We start from the raw sequence: 19,340 nt of genomic DNA, 5'->3' as shown, positions 1-19,340 counted from the left end.
ATCCTGTCATTCACATTCTTTCCTCTAAATTCCTTTGTTGTGTATCTTCTTTTTCTTCCTCTCCTTATCCATTCGTCTTGTAAGTGCTAACACATATATAAAACCTTTTAAGAAGAATTTGAAATTAGGCAGTAGCTTCTGATCTGAGCGTTTGGGTCAAATATGTGTGTGTTTGATCTCTTGAGTGTTGATTGGAAGGAAGTCTCTTATAAAAAATAAGGAAGTGCCTTTTTTGTTTGCAGAAAATCAAAAACAGGTTGAAGTCTCTTTATGGAAGAATCCATAGATATTTCTCTAGGCATGGTGCTCTGAAGCATATTGTTTTCATGGGTCTTGCACTAAAATACTATTTTCAGTTCATCTAAAGAGGTGGTAGTAAGTAATAGAATAGTAGGGTAGAATCCAAAGGAATAGCAGGATTTTTGTTTGCTTTAGGAGGGGTGGCAGGACAACTGGGGAGCTTCTGACAGAGGTGGAATACAGAAGCCCTTAAAACCTCTCCCCGCATCTCCCTTCAGCTGTTGCCACTACACAATAGTTTGGTGTATGGGATGATGTGATATAATGATAGGGTTGGATATAACATAACACATGTTTGCAACTCTGGAAACTGAATGTATATTGCAAGTAATTCCAGTATGGGTATGTGTGGAATGACTGACAGAGTGTATACAATTACATGACTGTGCTACTGGATATTAGAAGAATCAAGAAAACAAAGTTCAGCGGGAGTGCAAATGCTACTATGTTGCTTCAAATAGTACTTTAAATACTACATTCATAGTTTAAAAATAGATTTGTTTGTTTGTTTGTTTTTGCTTCAACTGGAGTAGTAGTCCAAAAAGTTAATGTTTTGAAATTCAAGGTGGAAGACTGGGGTGGGGTAGTTAGAATGATATTAAAATTTATTCCTGATAGATGTGGTTGTTCATTTAACTGCAGTGAGAATCTTGTGTCTTCGGACGATCTCTTGGCTTGGCTGAGACCTTTCTGCAGTGATGATTCTTTGCCAGTGAAACCTCGCATCAAAGTGCTGCAGATTTTGGAGCAAGCTTTTCACCTCAGTGATGAAGACAGCAAGCTCCTTGTGCTCTTCAGAACTCAAGCTGTTCTCAAAGCCTGTTGGCCTCAAACTCAGGTAGGCCACCGTGTATGGTGCTTGCCATGTCATTCAAGTTAATTGAAGGATAAGCCAGTTGTCTTTGAAAACTAATACTGCTTCAGACCTTTACAGAATTTTCTCAGAATATTGAAGACATAACTGTTTTTCCTCTTGAATTGTTTGATGTATGTTGTTATTTTTTTTAAATAAATCCAATCAATTCCCAGTTTATCTTGTTATGAATTATAATATTATAAAAATATGTAAAACCTGGGATTGGGTTATATTGCACAGAAAGTTTTCTAAATTTGAATATGAGACAGATAGGTGGTGCTCAGCTGAGGATGAGCCAAAGACAGAAAAGGTTTAAGAAAATGCTCAAAGTTCAGATGTTTGAAGGAGTCTGTGCTAGAATTTCCCCCTTTCCTGTGTCATTGTAAGGCAAAGTCAGTTCCAGACAGCTACTATTTTACAAAGGGAGTGGGGTGGGGACTTTGAGCTGAAAGCATCGAAGAGGGAAGGGGTTTTTGTAGTACACCCCTTTTAAAATTATACTTTGACTTTTAGTAAACGTCTCTCCACTCCATCACTAGATTCTAGTTTGATTCTGATTAAGGGATTATGAGATGGTATTTTCAGGTCCTCATATGATTCTTCACGTTTAGGCAGTAAAACCCATCACCATTTTTTTTATACGGCTTGTCAATCTCAATAACTCAAAGAGCTCTTCTGAGACATTCAGCCAGTTACTATTACTTGCCATGTCAACGAATCTGATATTTAAAAAAAAGATATCACAGAGAACATCAGAAATAAAAGCTGCAATGACTAATCTGCTCAGTTTAAAAGAATGGAAAACATTTAACCCCTATATAATTATTTCCAGAGATGAACAATGCAAAGGCCACTGTGTTCTTATTGATGAGATCTGATATGAAGACTACATCAGTAAGAATATTTTATAATATCCTGAAACCTTTGAGATCTGAATTAAAAACATTTTCTCTCACTCCAGAATTATTGGGGGGGACCTCTTTCATAGCCCCATCCCAAAGCTTCCCAGTTTTCATTGAGCTGAATATGAGAGAAATGTGGTTTTTCTTGAGTATTAATAATTTTAAAATATTATTTTAAATTAGTTTGCCCCTTTCTATTCCTCATTGTGGCTTCTCTTTCCAACAGTATACTCTTCTTGGCCCATTTCCTGCCCAGCACCTAATGGGACTCCAGATAATTTCAATGATGGATGTGGTTTCTTATTGTGTAAAGATAATTTCAATGATATTGCAATGTTCAATTACTAGAATGTGTGTGAAAGCCACCCTTGGTGTGTCTAAGTAATCCTCTTAGCCAAGCTTTGCATACATCAAAGTGGGACTTAATATTTAATTATGCTTTAGGTGCTATAAGTTAGTGGTCCCACAAATCAATGTAGTGCTGGGAAACAGGCCAGCCTGTACAAAATTAAAAAATGTGTTTTATGGAGGCAGCCACCTATCTCGCTGTTGGAAGTGCAGCAATTTTCACTTCTCTAATGATTAGTTAACAAAATTAAAAATTCAGATGTCCTCATTTTTTAAAAGGCTTGAGAGATGTTAATTCATATTCTAATGGCATCCCATTGGGAAATGGCCGAGGGAGGGGGATGTGTGACAGAGGGTGAGATGTGTTGTTCTTAATCCCCTTGATACATTTTATCAGAGCTCTTCAGGTTCTTTAATTTTCTAGTTAACCAGAGCATTAAAAATGTGCCTCAAAGTACTAATACTCTCCTTAAAGCACCCTAATTTAAGTTGGGGTGTGAATGGTGGGGGGAATAAACCCGTAAGCTGTGCAGTTCCATTACTTTTGTGTGTGTGTGTGTGTGTGTGTGTGTGTGTGTGTGTGTGTGTATATATATATATATATATATATATATATAATCTGGATGTGATGGGCAATTTTCTCCCACCATCCGTCTACACCTGTAGTGCACTTTACTGGGTTTTGGGGTTTTTTTGCAGATGATTATAAACTCACCTTTTGGAATAAAAGTACCATTCTGAGAAAGGCAAAATACCACAGAGGCAGATTTGAGCCATGCAATACTTCATATAATCATTTTGTGCATCCCAAAGAAATGAATAACATATTCCCTGTACTGGAGATTTTTAGATAATTGTTTCAAAATGGAGCGAAACAATTCATCCTGCTTGTAGTCTGAGTAAACTTAATTTACTCTCAGTGATGTTGTTATGTAGCTTGACTTGACTGTGTAGTTCTGTGATGATATCAGTCACTGATATACTTTGGCTATTTGGACTTTACATATAGATGATCCACGAAGAGCTTATCTTGCCAATTAGAATTAAAAATGGTACAAAACCAGCAGTAGATAGGGGGGAATAAAACATTGAATCAGAATGGCTAAATTCCTTCAGTTCTCAAAATTTAAGTTTATGTGTGTGTATGTGAAATGTTTACCATTCCTTCCTCCCACCATTATTTTAACCCCCAAATCAAAGGAATAAATGCTAAAGGTGAACAGCATTATTAAAATAAAATAATACGATTAGTGCCAAGAGGGTTTCAAAGGGTGTTTGGAATGTATTTAATGTAATAAAATATTCAGAATAGACATTTTGTACATGTCTGTGTAAATATTTTCTCTTTTACTTAGTAATGAATATTCCCTAGAGAAGGACATTCCAAAATGGTTATGATACATAATGGACTGTCAGTTTTCTGTTCAATGCCAGGTGTTACCTTTCTTCCCTCACCTGGACTTTCTACAGAGAAGTTAGCCATGCAAACTGTTGTTTGCAAGTGGCCTCAGAACCTCCTTAGTTACTTGTATGAACAGCTACAGGGCTCCAGCCAAAATATATATTTTGAAGAATTGAACTTCTTATATCAGTTTCTCCTAGATGCATTGAATAGACCTGCTCTAAATAGTAAAAATACAGGTTATAATAGTTTCTGCAACACCTTCTGTATGTTAATCCAAGCCAAATGCAGACCACATACCAAAATATTGGATGCATCCCTTAGTTTTGTTCCATGTCTCAAACTGCAAAAGCAAGCATGCCAGGAGAAGCCTTCTCCAAACTGTTGTTCTTCAAAATGTCAGACTAAAGCTTCCTGGCATTCTTTAGCCATTGGCTGTAGCAAGATAAGGATAATGAGGGAGTACCAAATCCACGCTCCACTCCTAAGGGCTGGGGTGTGGCTTTGGTGCAGCTTCCGGACTCATAGGAGGCATGCATCATTTAAATACCATACCTCCAGTGTGGCCTGAAGCAGCTTTATTTTTGCCTGTCTGTATGGGCCCTTTATTAACTTGACGAATAATGGCAACAGAGAATCTAGACAAATTCAACCTAGACATTGAAGAAACAGTAGTAGTAAAACAGTTCTCATACCTGCGTTCAAACATTGATAGAAATGGGGACTGTAGTCAGATCAGAAGAAGGTTAAGAATTGGGAGAGCAGCTATGAAAGAACTAGAAAAGATTCTAAAATACAATGATATACAACTGAACACAAGGGTCAGAATCGTGTAAGCCATTGTTTTCCCTATTCTGTATGGATGTGAGAGCTGGACAGTAAAGAAATAAGATAGGAAGAAAATCAATTCATTTGAGATGTAGTGCTGGAGAAGGGCGCTGAGGATCCTGTGGACAGCCAAAAGGACAAACAAATGGGTCCCAGATCAGATCAAGCCAGAAATCTCCCTGGAAGCTACGATGACAAAACTGAGGCTGTTGTACTTCAGACACCTCATGAGAAGGCACGACTCATTGGAAAAATAATAATGCTTGGAAAGGTGGAGGGAAGTAGAAAGAGAGGAAGTCCAAAGGCCAGATGAATGGACTCTATTAAGGAGGTAACAGGTATGAATTTGCAGGAACTAAGCAGAACAGTGGATGATGGGGGGTCTTGGAGATGTCTTATCCACAGTGTAGCCATGGGTTGAGATCAGCTCGAGGGCAGTTAACAACAGCAACAAATGCCTGTACGGTATTTTGGCATTTTTATCTTAGGAAGAGGATATAAGATTTAGATTACAAATGCTTCCTGTGTATAAAATCACACCTGGTGTGGAAGAAATAGGAAATGCGCCCGACCCCAATCCACTGAAGCTGAATAATGAAAGATTCAGGAGAGACAAAAAGAAGTACTGCTTTGCATATCAGGTAGCTATGGAATTCATGGCCACAATGTAGGCATAAACATTGGTAAATCTGCTGTGGGAACAGACAGCTAAGTAGGTCTATTTATATTGTGCTCTTCTCTTCTTACATCATCTCTCAGAGGATTTTCTAGAACAGTTTACAAAAAACAAGCATTGATAAAGAAAATGTAGCATCAGAAAAAGTTGGACCCTCATCCTGTTGTTTTGTATAACTGTGAGAAAACATTGTGGTTCTTTGACTTCACCCTTTGTCCCTGGTTTTATGATTAAAATGTCTTCATAAAATCTTAGCTACTTAAAAAAAAATTAAACTAAACCTGGACATTTTAATTTATTGATGATATCTGTTCTAATAACAAGAACTGAAATGGCCAATTAAAGTCCTAATTACGACATTTTTACTGTATTGATTTTGAGATTGAATTTCCACTGCTGAATGTTTATTCTGTAAGAAGGATTTATGTCCGGACTGAACAAGTTGATGTCCTGGCTGAATAACTATCCAGTGTTCAAGTGTAATCAAAACGGAATTTGCTTTAACTATATGTGCTGTCCAAAGGTCGCAATAGTGTGTGCATAAATGACAATTGCTTTTAAAGAGAAAAAAATATTAAATATGTATTCCATACAGTGAGGTGGAGCCAGGTTTGGGAATGTGCAGCTAATCTAGGAGAATAGGAATTCCCCTTCCCATCCTTCCTATGGCAGTCCCTCTAACCCCAACGAATGTTACACTGAGAGTTTGGGGACACAAATGAATGGGTTGAGCAGTAGCGTATGTTAGGGAATTCCTGAAAACCATACAGAAACATCTTCTGTTCACAAAGCAGATCCTGGATCCAGCCTAGTGAACAAAACCATACACTTTGCATATGCTGAAATTACTGAAGTCACTAAGTACTCAGTGATCATAGTCTGGCTGTGGCAGTTGTTCTCCATAAATAATGGAAGAGTTAATTCTTCTCCATAGTCCTCTCATTTATCTCAGGAGCCACAGCTAAATAAAGCTAAGTTAATAATTTACCTACACTGAGTTGGAATAATAATTTATCAATCAGTCTCTTGCATTTGAGGTTAACCTTAGTTGGAGCAAGGAGCTCCTATATGTGTTCATAATGACAGATGCATAATAAGTGGCTCTAGCTCAATAAAACCACAACTGGAGACTCAAGAGTAATTGAATCAGTGGGAGATTTCATTCCAGTCGCATCTTTCATGTCACTTTAGCACAATATCTTCAGATAAAGCATAGGTCTAATTTGAGTTATTTTAGAGATCCTTTCCGCTGTGAATAAATCTGGAAGTAGGCTATCTTTACTAAGCTCTACTGTGACTCAGAATGTATTGTAGCAATAAGGAGGTATTCTCCAATGTGTTCCCTGCAATTCTGCTTTTAATGCTATATTAATTCAAATTCACACTGCAGTCAAGCACCTAAGAATATTTGTGAGCTACTTACGTTTACATGATCCTGAATGTATTAACAGGGATTTTCTAAGGGCATGAATAAATCTCTCATTGTTCTGAGACTTGGTAAACAAGTAAAGACAGAAAAATTTATGGGCATTCAACAAATGTACATAGTTCATCTATACCTCCAGTAATTCAGTGAAAAGAAAATGCTTGGTTGCCACATGTCAAATGCTGCAGCAAGATTCCTCTCACATTCTTAATTCATTCCATTCTTGTGAATGCCAGGACTTCTGATGAAAATATTTAATGTAGAAGTGGCGGGTTTTCACCATTTGTAACCTGGACTGTACATGTTTTTTTGTTTTAACTCTTACGATGTCGTCTTCTTTATACAGTGCTGCACAGTAATGTTTACAGGAAAGATAATATCAGATTATGAGGAAAATTAGGCACTCTCAAATTATTCATAAATACTGTATCTCCGATTTGTTGTTGTGTACTTTAAAGTTGTTTCTGGCACCTAAGGTCACCCAGTAGGTTTCCATAGCCAAGCAGGGGATCAAACCTGATCTCCAGAGTCATAGTCCTACTCTGGAACCACTACACCAACTTATCTCTCTGTACTTTAAAAAAAAAGTCTAAAAATTGAAGAGTTTTCTGTAATTTTTTAAAAAGTAGATCTGTTAAGGTTAGTTCCAGAACTTAATGGTACTTAAACATTGAGAAGTACAAGGATATCATTAGGGTACGGGAGGTTTGGATCACACCAGGTGACATCCTAAGAGGGGGTTGACACCACTGCTCCTCAAATGCCTGTCTCTTGGCAGAAACAGCATCCCTTTAAAACTCTAGACCTCAGCAAAAGAGAAGGCATGAGTGGGGCAAGGCTCAGTGGTGGGGAAAGAAGAGGCTTCAGAGGTTTTTGTAAATTTAAATTTTTAAAATTTTTCTTTTACAACATATCTTACCAAATTTTCACTTTAGTCGCATGAAACTATGCAAATATAAATACACTCAGGCTGTGTTTATGATATTATAATTTAAAGCTATAATTTTAATTTTGCTGATTGTTTATATCTCATCTGTTGCCATTACATTCAGTGATATACGGGAATTGCAATTTGTGAATAACATTAGTACAAAAATACATTACTAAGGATTCTGAATGGTGTGATATGGGAGGAGGTCAAAGACTGGGGTGTGTGACACCATGAGTTATCACACCAGGTGACACCAAACTTAGTGATGCCACTGGAGAAAGGGAATGAAAATACACCAAATATAAAATAATAAGCATATCAATTATTTATCATTTCCCTTTAATATTCATTATACAGTATTTTTTGTGTGTTACACTCATTTCATACAAATTAGTTTCTTTTATTTTCCTATACTGTAGTTTCAAAAATATAACTACAAAGAAAGGAGGACAAATCAGGTAGCAGTGGTGAAAATATGCATACTATTCACCAGTTCAAATCACAGGTCTCCCCGGTCAGGACCAATACTTCACTAGGACTAGATTTAAACTGGCACTTTCACTGTACCCAGAAGCTATTAGCTATGTAGGTATATTGGTTCCTCAATATATTATTCAAATATCATTATTTGAATGATTACACTTGTCTACACTGTTAGCTGAAATATCCTGTGATCTGAATAGGTGAGTATCACTCAGACTAAATCACTGGGGTAGATTTCAGACACACTGAAGATGATGTTATATTAGGAGTATTGCATATTCTTCAAGGCATCTCATTGTATATTTGAAAAATTTGCTTCTAGAAAATTAATAATATATTTACATAATTATTCCCTTGTGCATTACACACAATATATCAAGTTCATATTACATATATATTAATATATAGTACTATGGTAAGTCTTCATCAAATAAATGTGTATTGGTATCTCAAGTTGGGAGTTAGGTTCTTAGGTTTGAAGAGCTGCTGCCACTAAACGCAGACTACCAAGCTTACACTTTATAAGTTGCTTCATAAACAAATGTTTGCATATTTTGCTTCTGCTATGTATCAGGAACAGCAAGAAGCTGTGAAAAGGCACCGAAGTCTAACTATTGTGTACTTCAGGAATAGACAGCTTGTGACCCCCCCCCCCCCCCAAGATGCAATGGGGCTGCATCTCCATCATTCTTCCCATTGGCAGTGTTGACTCAGTCTGATAGGAGTTGCAATCCAATTAAAATCTGGAAGGCCAGAAATAATCCACCCATGCCATACTGAAAGCATGCTGTTTAGAGCCTCTCTATTCTTCTTTCACTAATGCTTCTTCCTGAGATTCTTTCTTTATCGTGCACTTTCCAGCTTCTTTAAAAAACAGTATTCTGCTTATTTTAATATTCATACATTAAAAAACAAGTAGCTAAAAGGCTTCAGAATACTGTTTTCTGCTGCTACTGCTTGTTTTCTGCTATTGTTAAATACACAAATAAAGGGAAACGTTTGAGGTCAAGTGCTGTTTCTTGTGTTACTTCCATTTCCAGAAACATTATAGCTTGATACAAACAAATGTGAAAAGACTGTATTTAGCATGAAAATGCACAGTACAATGACACACACACACACACCATTTCTTTATGAAACCAGCATTCAATTATCTGTAAATTGTTATTTTTTCTTTCAGACCTTGTTGGCCTTCTCCCATCTTCATGTCTGTACTCTTTTGTGCCCTGTTACTCAACTTCTCTTATCCTTTACTGCTTTTAAAAAGAATTGTTTTTCAGGTTCCTAACCTGGTAGTCTGCAGATGTTTTTGACTGCAAACCCCATAAACCCTGAACAAAATAGTTATTTTCTATAACACTGGAGACAGAGTTTTAAACCAACACAATGGAAAAACACCCATGTTAGACAAGGATGTGATGGACCATTTCAGTTCAGCATTGTTACATTTAGTATTCTAAATTGTCAGGTGGACTGTTTCCAATAATGTCATTCTACTATCATTTGCAGAAACCTTGTTTGCATCTTCACAAAAATGTTAAAGCCAGTGGTGTCACTAGGATTGTTGTCACCCAGTGTGGGCAACTCATGATGTCACCCCATGAACAAAAAACTATCTCCAAATTGTAGATTTGTATTATATTTTGTCTTCTTTTACACTCTTTCCCCTAGCCCTTGCACCTTAGGTTCTCTGATCCCTCCCCCCATTGCAAATGACTAAAATCCTTGCCACACCAACACACAGGCCCACTCCACACCAACATGCCTCCTTTGACCCAGGAGAACCCCATCTCTCCCCACCTAAGAAGATATAACAGGCTACCTACCTACCTGATCCCCTTCCCCACCACCATTCCTTTTTCCTTTTGTGTCATGTCTTTTTAGATTGTAAGCCTGAGGGCAGGGAACCATCTAATTAAAAATAATAATAATTGTAAGCTGCTCTGAGAGCTTTTAGGGCTGAAGGGTGGGGTATAAATACCACAAATAAAATAATAAATACATCTACACTGTTGATGTTGTAGCTGGGTGCATCATTCCAGCTGAAGCTTTGGCTATGGAGAGTTGCTGGACTTCGGAGCAACTTTGCAAGCTGGGCTTGGCCAAGGAGGCAGTAGTGGCCCTGAGTAGAAGGAGAGAAAAAAAGAACATTATCTTCTTGAGGCCACCACCACCTTCCTGACCGAGCCCCATTCAGAAAGTTGCTCTAAAGTCAAACAGCTCTATGTGACCTAAGGCATCAGCCAGAACGAAGCACCCAGACATGAGATCAAGTGTTGGGGAATATACCAGGATTGCTTGGGTAGTGGGTAGATCAGGACTTCCCAAGTCAGACGAAGAGGATAATGACTGTTGATAAAATAATTTTATGGCAGTGATTTCAGACTGCAAATGGCTGCAGAAATCATCCAATATTACACACTTTAACTTCCATGGCACAGTGCCATGGAATCCTGGGTTTTGTGAGACATTGTGAATCTTCTCTGTCAGATTGCTCTGGTGCCATAAAAATGAAAATTCCCATAATTCCATAGCATTGAGCCATGGCAGCTAAAGTGGTGTTAAACTGGATTATTTCTGCAGTGCAGATGCAGCCTCAGTATCACTTTCTCTGACCGTTTCACCCTATGTGGTCCATACCCATAAATTTATTTAATGATGCCATTAGCTGAAACCTCTACTTATTTCAAGTTGCACTAGAAATTTTACAAGCGATATCACCACTCATGAGTTCAGTGTTCTGAATGTTGCTTATGTTAGTTTTCTCCTATTTGTACAACTGTGGGTGAAAACATAACCACCAATGAGACGTTACTACCTGTTCCACTTTTTCTAAACAAAGTTACATTAGATTCAAGACATTTTTTAGAAGCACTCCTTTGATGTGGTACAGTTGGCCCTCAGTATCCGCAGGAGATCCGTTCTGGACCCCACTGCAGATACCAAAATCTGTGGATGATCAAGTTCCATTGTCCTCAGTGGTGGTGGTGCTTCCTCTTTCTCCTCCTCTGCTTCCTCCCGTCTCTTCCTCCTCCTCCTCTTCCACTAGCCCTCATCCGTTCTCCCTCCCTCCCGGCTCTCACCAGCAACGACAGGTAGGCGATTGCCAACACTTCCTCTTCCTTCTCTTCTTCCTTCCCCTCCACCTCTTCCTCCACCATCAGTGCTGCCTCACCATGGGCTTGTTGTCCACGGATGGTTGAATCCGTGCATGGCAAGTCCACCTAAACTGAGGGCGGACTGTATAACATTTGAGTGGTTTTAATTTAGACATACTATAAATGTTTTTAATCAAAGTTTAACTTCTTTAAGATAAAATGTTACAGTAGAACTGCAGTAGTTTTATTTTTGTAAGGAATTTCAGGAGATGATGAGTTTTCTTAGCATTATTCTGTTGGCCTGTTTGTTTGTGTTTACTATTGTTTGGGGAATATAATCCTCGTTATTTTTATATTATCTATATGTATCTCTGTGTTCAGCACACATGGTTGGACTGAATAAAATGCTTCCTTGGAAAATTTTAGACTGCTCCTGCATTTTCCAACTGTAACTTTGCTTCTAAATATGAGTGCATCATATTAGTTGCTGGAAAATTATACCATTGCTGATTTGTTAATCTGAGTCCTGCACATAGCATGATTTTCCCCCCTCTCTCAATTTCTTAGGTAGAAATAAATGACATTGAAAATGAAGAAAAGAGGTACACCCTCTTCTTGAAACTTTTGGAAGCTAGTGAAGACCATGCAGAATTTCAGCATTTAGTTATGCTCCTGCAAGCTTGGCCACCTATGAAAAGCATAAATGCGTAAGTATTTGTTCATCCATTAGCAAAAATTTTAAATGGCTGGGCTTTTTTGAATGACTTGTCTTTCTTTTGACTTTGAAAACAGTTTTCTTTTGCTTGAGTCTAAATATCCATGTATTCTTGTCTCTCCGTGAAATGCAATTTAAGAACATGTTACTTATTTTAGAACTGATGTATTTATTCATATATAGGTTTGAAGATATTAGCCAAAAAATCATTCCCAAAGACCTGGATCACCTTATCCATGGATCATTCTACTGTTTCTTAACTTTTATTTTTACAAAGGAACCATCCCTTTCACTGAGTAGAGTGAGAAAAGGTGAGACCTTAGTCCATCCCAAGAGAACATATAAGGAGTACTGAACCCCTATACACTCTCTAGTGTGACCCTGCTTCTGGCCTTTTTGAATGCCTGGGGAGGAAAATGGTGGTGGTGGCTCTTTGGTACTTCCTGTCAAAGGAATGCGAAGAGAACATAAGGGAGTCAGTGATTCTTTCAAGTTGTCCTGGGACAGACTAAGCTCTTGCCTTTTGCCACTCTACTCAGTTCCTTTTTTGATAAGAGATAACACTATACCCTAACTATTATTTTAAAAAAAAAGGATCCTTCCCCTTCTCTGAGTAGAGTGACAAAAGGCCTTTTTGAATATCTGGGTGGGAAAATGGTGGCAGCAGCAACCAGGTACAACTGACCCCCTGAGGCAGCGCTGATGCTTTCCACTCTCTGTGGAATGACCCTCAACTTATCCACAAGTCATATCAAAATGTATAATTTTGGCCCCCAAACCTGCCCTCAACTTATACATAACGTTGAATTACACACAAGTATATGTGGTATGTCCAAATACTAAAAACCAGCAGGGTTTTCAGAAAATGTCGGGACTATTATACCCAATTCAGCTTTGCTGCTATCTATATTTGCTAGTGTTTTATTTTTGTCTTCACATTAATAACTGTTTATGTTGCATTTATTGGAAATGTGTTAGGAAGTAAGATTGATTTCAGATCAACCTTCAGTAAAATTTTAGTACAGGCTTACAATGGCTACCAAGTTTCAAGAGAAAGTGAAATTGTACAGTACAAGATTACTATAAACATGTTGGATAAAATAGAGGATTTTGTTCCAGTAGTGGTCACTGGTATTCTCCCTTTCTATTTTCTGAATACATGGGGGGAAAGAGCAAGTGGTTAGGCTTGTTCTGTCTAAACAACACACAGCAACAATAGCCCAGTGTCTCTACTTTGAAGAAGAAATTAGGAATTTTTGGTTTAAGGAATGAGACCAGCTCATATTTTCCCCCAACACATATATGTGACAGGATGGCCCAATCTTCCTTCCTTCATTTGTAAAATGAAGTTGGGAGGAGGTATCTTATATGAAATATACGAAGCTACCTTTGGTTGAGTTGGACTATTGATACATTTACTTTTGAATGCCAGTGGAATCTTACTTCTTAGATAAAGGCCTTTCATAGTCTGAAATCCTTTTAATAAAAGATTCATCCACTCAGTTACATGTGCTTCTCACTGCTTTTATCCTCACTAAACCATATGCCAGTTCACACATTCCTTTTGTATGCTTACTTTCTTATTATCATTATTTTAATCCTTCTTTTCTGTCTGAAATATTCAAGGCAGCAAGCATGTACGTACACCAATGTTAATAACTCAGAAATATAGCAAAACAAAATGGGGGGGGGGGGATCAATCACCAGAAACCAGAATCTTCTTTATAAAACCTTGCCTGAAAATGGACACATCTAATTCTTGAAGGTTAATGGTTTCCTCCCACCAGTATGAGTAATGTCATATATATGTGAGAGCCACACCAATGGTCACAACATAAAAAGCATTAAATCCCTGCTGCTTGTATAAGACAGTTCACGTATGACTGTAGGCCATTCCTGTATTACTGTGTTAAACGAGCTCAGCAAGTAATTCCTGTAACAGCTGAATTTATTTACTGTATCATAGAAAGAAAATGCAGTGCCTGTATGCAAATTATGGTACCATTTAGTAGTTTAGCAATGCATTGTTACCTTTGTAGAGATTCACGTTTTTCTTCTTCAGCATCACCATAGAGGACCTACCTGAATAAATTTGCTTGTGTATTGTGCTTATTGATGTTAGTAGTGTCCTTGCTAAAGTCTGAGAGAACTGTGCACCTCCCTGGGCATTCTGTGTTTTCATTTTTCAGATAACAGTCTCAAATGGCCCTATAACATCTGTGTGTGTGCCCTATCCCCCAAGATCAGATGGGTATTTTTCAGGTTTCATTAGACTGTTTGTCTGACTTTAGGACTACTGCAATTAATGAAGTGGTATATAAAGATTTTGTTTTTCTGTATTTCCATGTGTGTGCCCCTAGACTTTGTTTTACTCTTTTCTTAAAGTTTACAGCAATTAGATGTTGTGTTTGTTGTTTGTTGTTTTGCAGTAGCTTGAGTTAAGTATTCAGTGATTTCACAGTCACTGTGCATTTGTTCTGTCAGCAGTCAGATTTTCTTTGCATCCTCTCAAATAAAGAATGTTGCCTGGTTAAAGAAATATTTGGGTATTCATCCATTTATTTGAAATATTTCTATTCTGCTTCTCATTTGCACAAATCCCAAAGTGGATTACAACTCTATAAAGCAATAAAATAGTCCAATAAAAACACAAGAATAGAGTAATATGAAAGAGAATTTAAAGCAGCTCATGTCTGAGAGAAAGCCAAAATAAAAAGGTATGTTTTCAATAAATGCTAGAAAGCCACCAGCACTGAGTCCTGACATACCCACAGGTTGGTGTCGTTCTGTAGGGTGACTGCTGCCACAGAGAAGGCCAGTTTCTTTGTTGTTACCCAAACAAAATCCTTTGGCCTCAGTGTTGAACAACAGGGCCACTCTTGAAATTCATATTGCTTTGGGCAGTATAGCAATAGCAAGTACATTTCTATTCTGCTTATCAGTGAACTAGCATTCCCTAAGTGGTTTACAATGTGTAAATTACCCCCAACAACCTGGGTACTCATTTTACTGATCTACGAAAGGATAGAAGGTTGAGTCAACCCTGGAGCTTTTCCTGGGATCGACATGCAATACTGGCATTTAACAACTGTGCCACCAAGGCTCCCTAGAGTTGGCATTCTCCTATGTTCCTTGCACTGAGCTGTATAGACCATTGTAAGCCAATACAGTGGAGCCTTGCTTTACACAGGGATCCAGACCCCCTGCATAAGGCAAATACCGCACACCATTCAATTGATTGCAGTGCGGCTTCCACGTAAACCAGAAGCAGTGTATGGCTTGCCTGTGTATGGAGCGGCATGCAAACTTTGAACCTAATTTGGTATACTCAGAGCTGAACAATTTTGCCTGTCTTCCCTTGTCACCATTATTTGATTTTAAACGAAGTCCAACTACTACTATAGTGCTCCAAGAATATTCTTGTCATTACGGTATCTCAAGACTTCCCACAGCAAAGAGGACAACATACAGTCCCCTCATGTACAAACTGCTCCATAAATAGGAGTAGAACCACCATAGCTTACTTGCTGATTAGCTTACTTGCTGTTCACCGCTATGATATTTGGAATAGCGGTATATAAATAAAACAAATTATTATTATTATTATTATTATTATTATTATTATTATTATTATTATTATTATAAAACTGCATTCAGTTTCTAATCCATGGGGGTCAGTCCAGGACAATACTTTGGTCAGTAGTGAAAAGTCACTAAGAGTAAAATTGTGTATTCATAGTTAAGTCAGAATCCCGACTGAAATGGGCAAAGATAATCTACATCCTTCAGGATCAGCAAAAACTGAATCACTATCATATTGAGCATCTTTTCCCAAAGGGGAGTATTATGCTTGATTGTCTTTATTATAAACTTTCAGGTACAGGGAGATTTTTTTTCCAGGAGTAGTTTTTCCACACTCCGTAATGAGGGACCAAATTCTCAATGTATCCCTCCATCCTGAACCCACTCACTCAAATCACCCCACTAGTTCGATAACCTGTGATGAGCAAAGACAGATTATGTGGTGGTTTGAGTCATGGCTTTAGGGTATTTAGGCTTCAGTTCAACTTTCTTGCTTCTTTTTTTGGGGAAAAAAATGTTGTTAACCTGTCTAGTATTACTCTTGTGTGTTCCAACCTTTGCTTAGAGCCCCTCTAACTTCTTGTCTTGCAAACTACAGCTAATCAAATTCATCTGTTTTAATTCTGTCATGATTATTAGTAATAGGTATTAGTAATTATTACTAACAGTCTTCTGGTTCAGTGCCAGGAAGTCAATACACTTATCAGCCACCCCCTCCAACATTTATAACAAAATGAAAGTTCTGTGTCCCAGCTGTCAATATTCTTGAATTATTTATCCCCTGCTTTTGCCATAGTATGGGTGAAAAATCAACTATGCATGTACCACAACTTTGGGGATGTTTTCTGTACTTTCTAATTCATTGTGTACATGAGCAAATTTGGATGCATATGTGAACACTGGTAGCAATAGCTGAGCCTTCCCTGTGTGGTGCTATTACATGGCATCCTTTCCACTTATTTTCATGGGAAATTAATTTGCACAAAGCTAACTTTCCTCTTTCTCACAATGCTTGCAATTTATTGTCCCCTCAGGATAGTTATTGTTGAGGAAGGAGAAAGACAGCAGTTCTTTATCCCTTGTAAATTTTTATACTTGGGCAGCCTGTCCCAGCAGTTAGTCTTTTGTTATAAACAATAGTACTGAAGGAACTTTTCAAATTTGGTAGCTGTAGTGAATGAGAAGAAACGGATTCTGGAAGAGAGGTTTCCCCCCACAGCATCTATCTGTTCCCCTGTGTGAAGAAGATTAATTTACAGCTAACTTCAAATATTCCTTTTGCTTTCACAAGGAGTCTTTTCTACTTTATAAGGAACTTGATTTTTTTTTTACTATCTCAATACATCTTGTCAAAATGTAAATCAGTCTATATGTTCAAACAAGCAGATACATGCAAAAAAGTATATGCTTTTTTCTTTTCTTTTTTTCTTTATCCGTTTCTTTTAACTTACAAGAAACTTTTCCCCCTGAATTTCAGAACAAGTCCAAGTAATAATCCTTGGGTTAAACTGGGAACAGTGATGCTTATGAAATGCCAACAGGAACATAAAGAGAATACAGGAAATGAGATTTTGAAAATATGCCGCTCCTTATATGGGACAAAGCACATGCTCTCTGCAGAGGTGAGTTTTTCCTGACTTGAGCCCTTGCCAGAGATGAACAAGTTTGCACTGATAGTAAACTCATCAGTGGCTGCCTTTTCCTTATTCAACACAGGAAAGATAATTGGTAAGGGACTTTTGAACTATATCTGTCTCAGCTGCCACCTTTATTACAGTTATAGCACTGCACCCTATGTTCACGAGGCACTCTTGCTGTATAAGCTGCATTCATTTTCTGTGTGCCTTGCTCCTACACAGCCCTGAGCCCTGATCTTATTGTTGCCCTGGATAGCTAGTGACAGTAAATGGATCATAGGCATACATCCAAATACCTCCTTTTAGTTGATAGGCACACTATGGAATAATATGCTGTTATTCCACTTGAACTGCCATGGTTTCATCCTCTCAAATCTTGGGGTTTATAGTTTGGTCAGAGATCCCAGAGGAGCTCTCGGGCTGAGACTTCTAAATGCCCTCCCTATACTGCAGATCCCAGAATTCCATAAAACGAAACCATGGAAATAAAAGTGGAATATAGCACTATAATTTTATTGTGTCATTGGGCCCCATTCATCCATCTAGAGGTCTGCTTCAGTGTACTTCCATCTTTCATCAGGGCACTAAGGATTGCTGCTCAGTAGTGCTCAATGAATTTACCTATTTTGTCACATAGATAAAATTTCAGTAATTTCATACCTTTCCAATCTCCTTACTGAAAGCCTAAGATTGTGACTTTACATTGCATGCTATTTGCTCCTCCAGATATAGCAGTGATCACAGACCAGCTCAAGACATGTCTATTTTTCTGCTTAGGGAAACCACTGTTTAGGTGCTCTCCTTCTTTTCTGTCCATTCTCAAAGGGATTCCACGTTGCTACAGTTTCTTCCATTGGCTAGGTGTGTTTCAGATCAGCAGGGCCCCACAACAGTAAAAAATTCTACTGAGGGCTTTACAACAATCATAACTCACGACACCATCACATTCATTGATTTCTTTATGCTGTTCTAAACCACCCTTCAGTATATAGAGGGCGTGGTCAGGTTAATCATGACACAACAAAGTACAATAAGAGAATAACAATTTAATTTAAATAACACTCTAACAAAGTATTAATGGAACGGCATAGGTCCGTGTGCATGCAAATGTGTCTTCTTCAGGGTCTGTTATTTAACCCAGAATTGTTTGTTTCTTAACTAGCAATTATTCTCTGAGACATTAGGAGATGTCTTTTATACACATGCCATTTACACATACCACCCCCCCCAGCTATATGCCCTCCTCAACTATATGGGAATAATCCATAGAGCATCTACAACACTAACAGCTGATCTTGGAGTTGTTTGCAAAGGCCCAGGTTGCCCCCAGCCTCACATTATCTAGACCATTCAATGCAAGCCGAAACCCCTGGGGCAAGATTGGCTGTGATCCTGCAAGACCACACGTAGATCGAGCCTGACCCCAGGTTAAAATACCCCTGGTTTTGCGCAGAGTTTCCCCAAAGCTCCATGGCAAAATCTTAGTATTCGCACCACTCCCCTGTGCTCCTTACCTTGCCAGCTATCGGTCTTCCTCAGGAGTCCCCTTTTGCCATGTCTGATGTGGAAATGAGTCCATGTGGGTACATCCAGGCAGCGTGATTCCACATCAGATGCATTGACTGAGGGCAGGGGCTCTCAGTAGAGGTGACACAAGGGAAGGGAAGGAGTGCATGCCTGTCCCAGTCCCAGGTCAGTGCAGTGACAGGTATGTGAACTGCTTCCAAATCCTCGCGCCAGCACACGGATCAGTCCAAGTACAACAGGGGCTCAGCCCATGCTATCCTGACCCATCTGCTCAGGCTTCTAAATATCACAGTCTTACTCTTGTTCCCATGGTGCCAGCCTCTGGGATATAAGCTATATGGGGCTCAAGCCAATCATTTTGTCTTTTTTCTTGTCTTTTTTCACTCTGTTTTCCATTTTTCTTTTCCAACCAGCTTTCAACTGGCTCCTGGGAACCATTTACACACTGCATAATTATAGCACTATGATTCCATTTTAATTCCCATGGCAATATCTTATAGAATCATGGGATCTGCAGTTTGGGAAGTAGCGTGTAATTCTCAGCTAGGATTCTCTAGTGACTCACTAAATTACAAATCCTAGGATTCCACATCATGTAGGCATTCCAGTTAAAGTGTAATGAGAGTGCT

The 19,340-nt window shown here is 38.4% G+C and overlaps 1 protein-coding gene across 1 annotated transcript in view; it reads left to right on the top strand.

The window, feature by feature from the left end:
- Window positions 1-19,340, top strand: part of NBAS (NBAS subunit of NRZ tethering complex) — a 217,437-nt gene that overhangs the window by 183,557 nt on the left and 14,540 nt on the right. The window contains exons 48-50 of the mRNA XM_089478023.1: window positions 943-1,138; window positions 11,818-11,957; window positions 17,025-17,169. Coding sequence (XP_089334149.1) covers window positions 943-1,138; window positions 11,818-11,957; window positions 17,025-17,169 — 481 coding nt within the window. The remainder of the gene's footprint in view (window positions 1-942; window positions 1,139-11,817; window positions 11,958-17,024; window positions 17,170-19,340) is intronic.

The sequence above is a fragment of the Sceloporus occidentalis genome, unplaced genomic scaffold, assembly GCF_023333645.1.
Source record: "Sceloporus occidentalis isolate IW3139 unplaced genomic scaffold, rSceOcc1.0.p SCAF_12, whole genome shotgun sequence".
In the NCBI taxonomy this organism is placed as follows: domain Eukaryota; kingdom Metazoa; phylum Chordata; class Lepidosauria; order Squamata; family Phrynosomatidae; genus Sceloporus; species Sceloporus occidentalis.
This window is presented reverse-complemented; position numbering and strand designations above follow the sequence as displayed.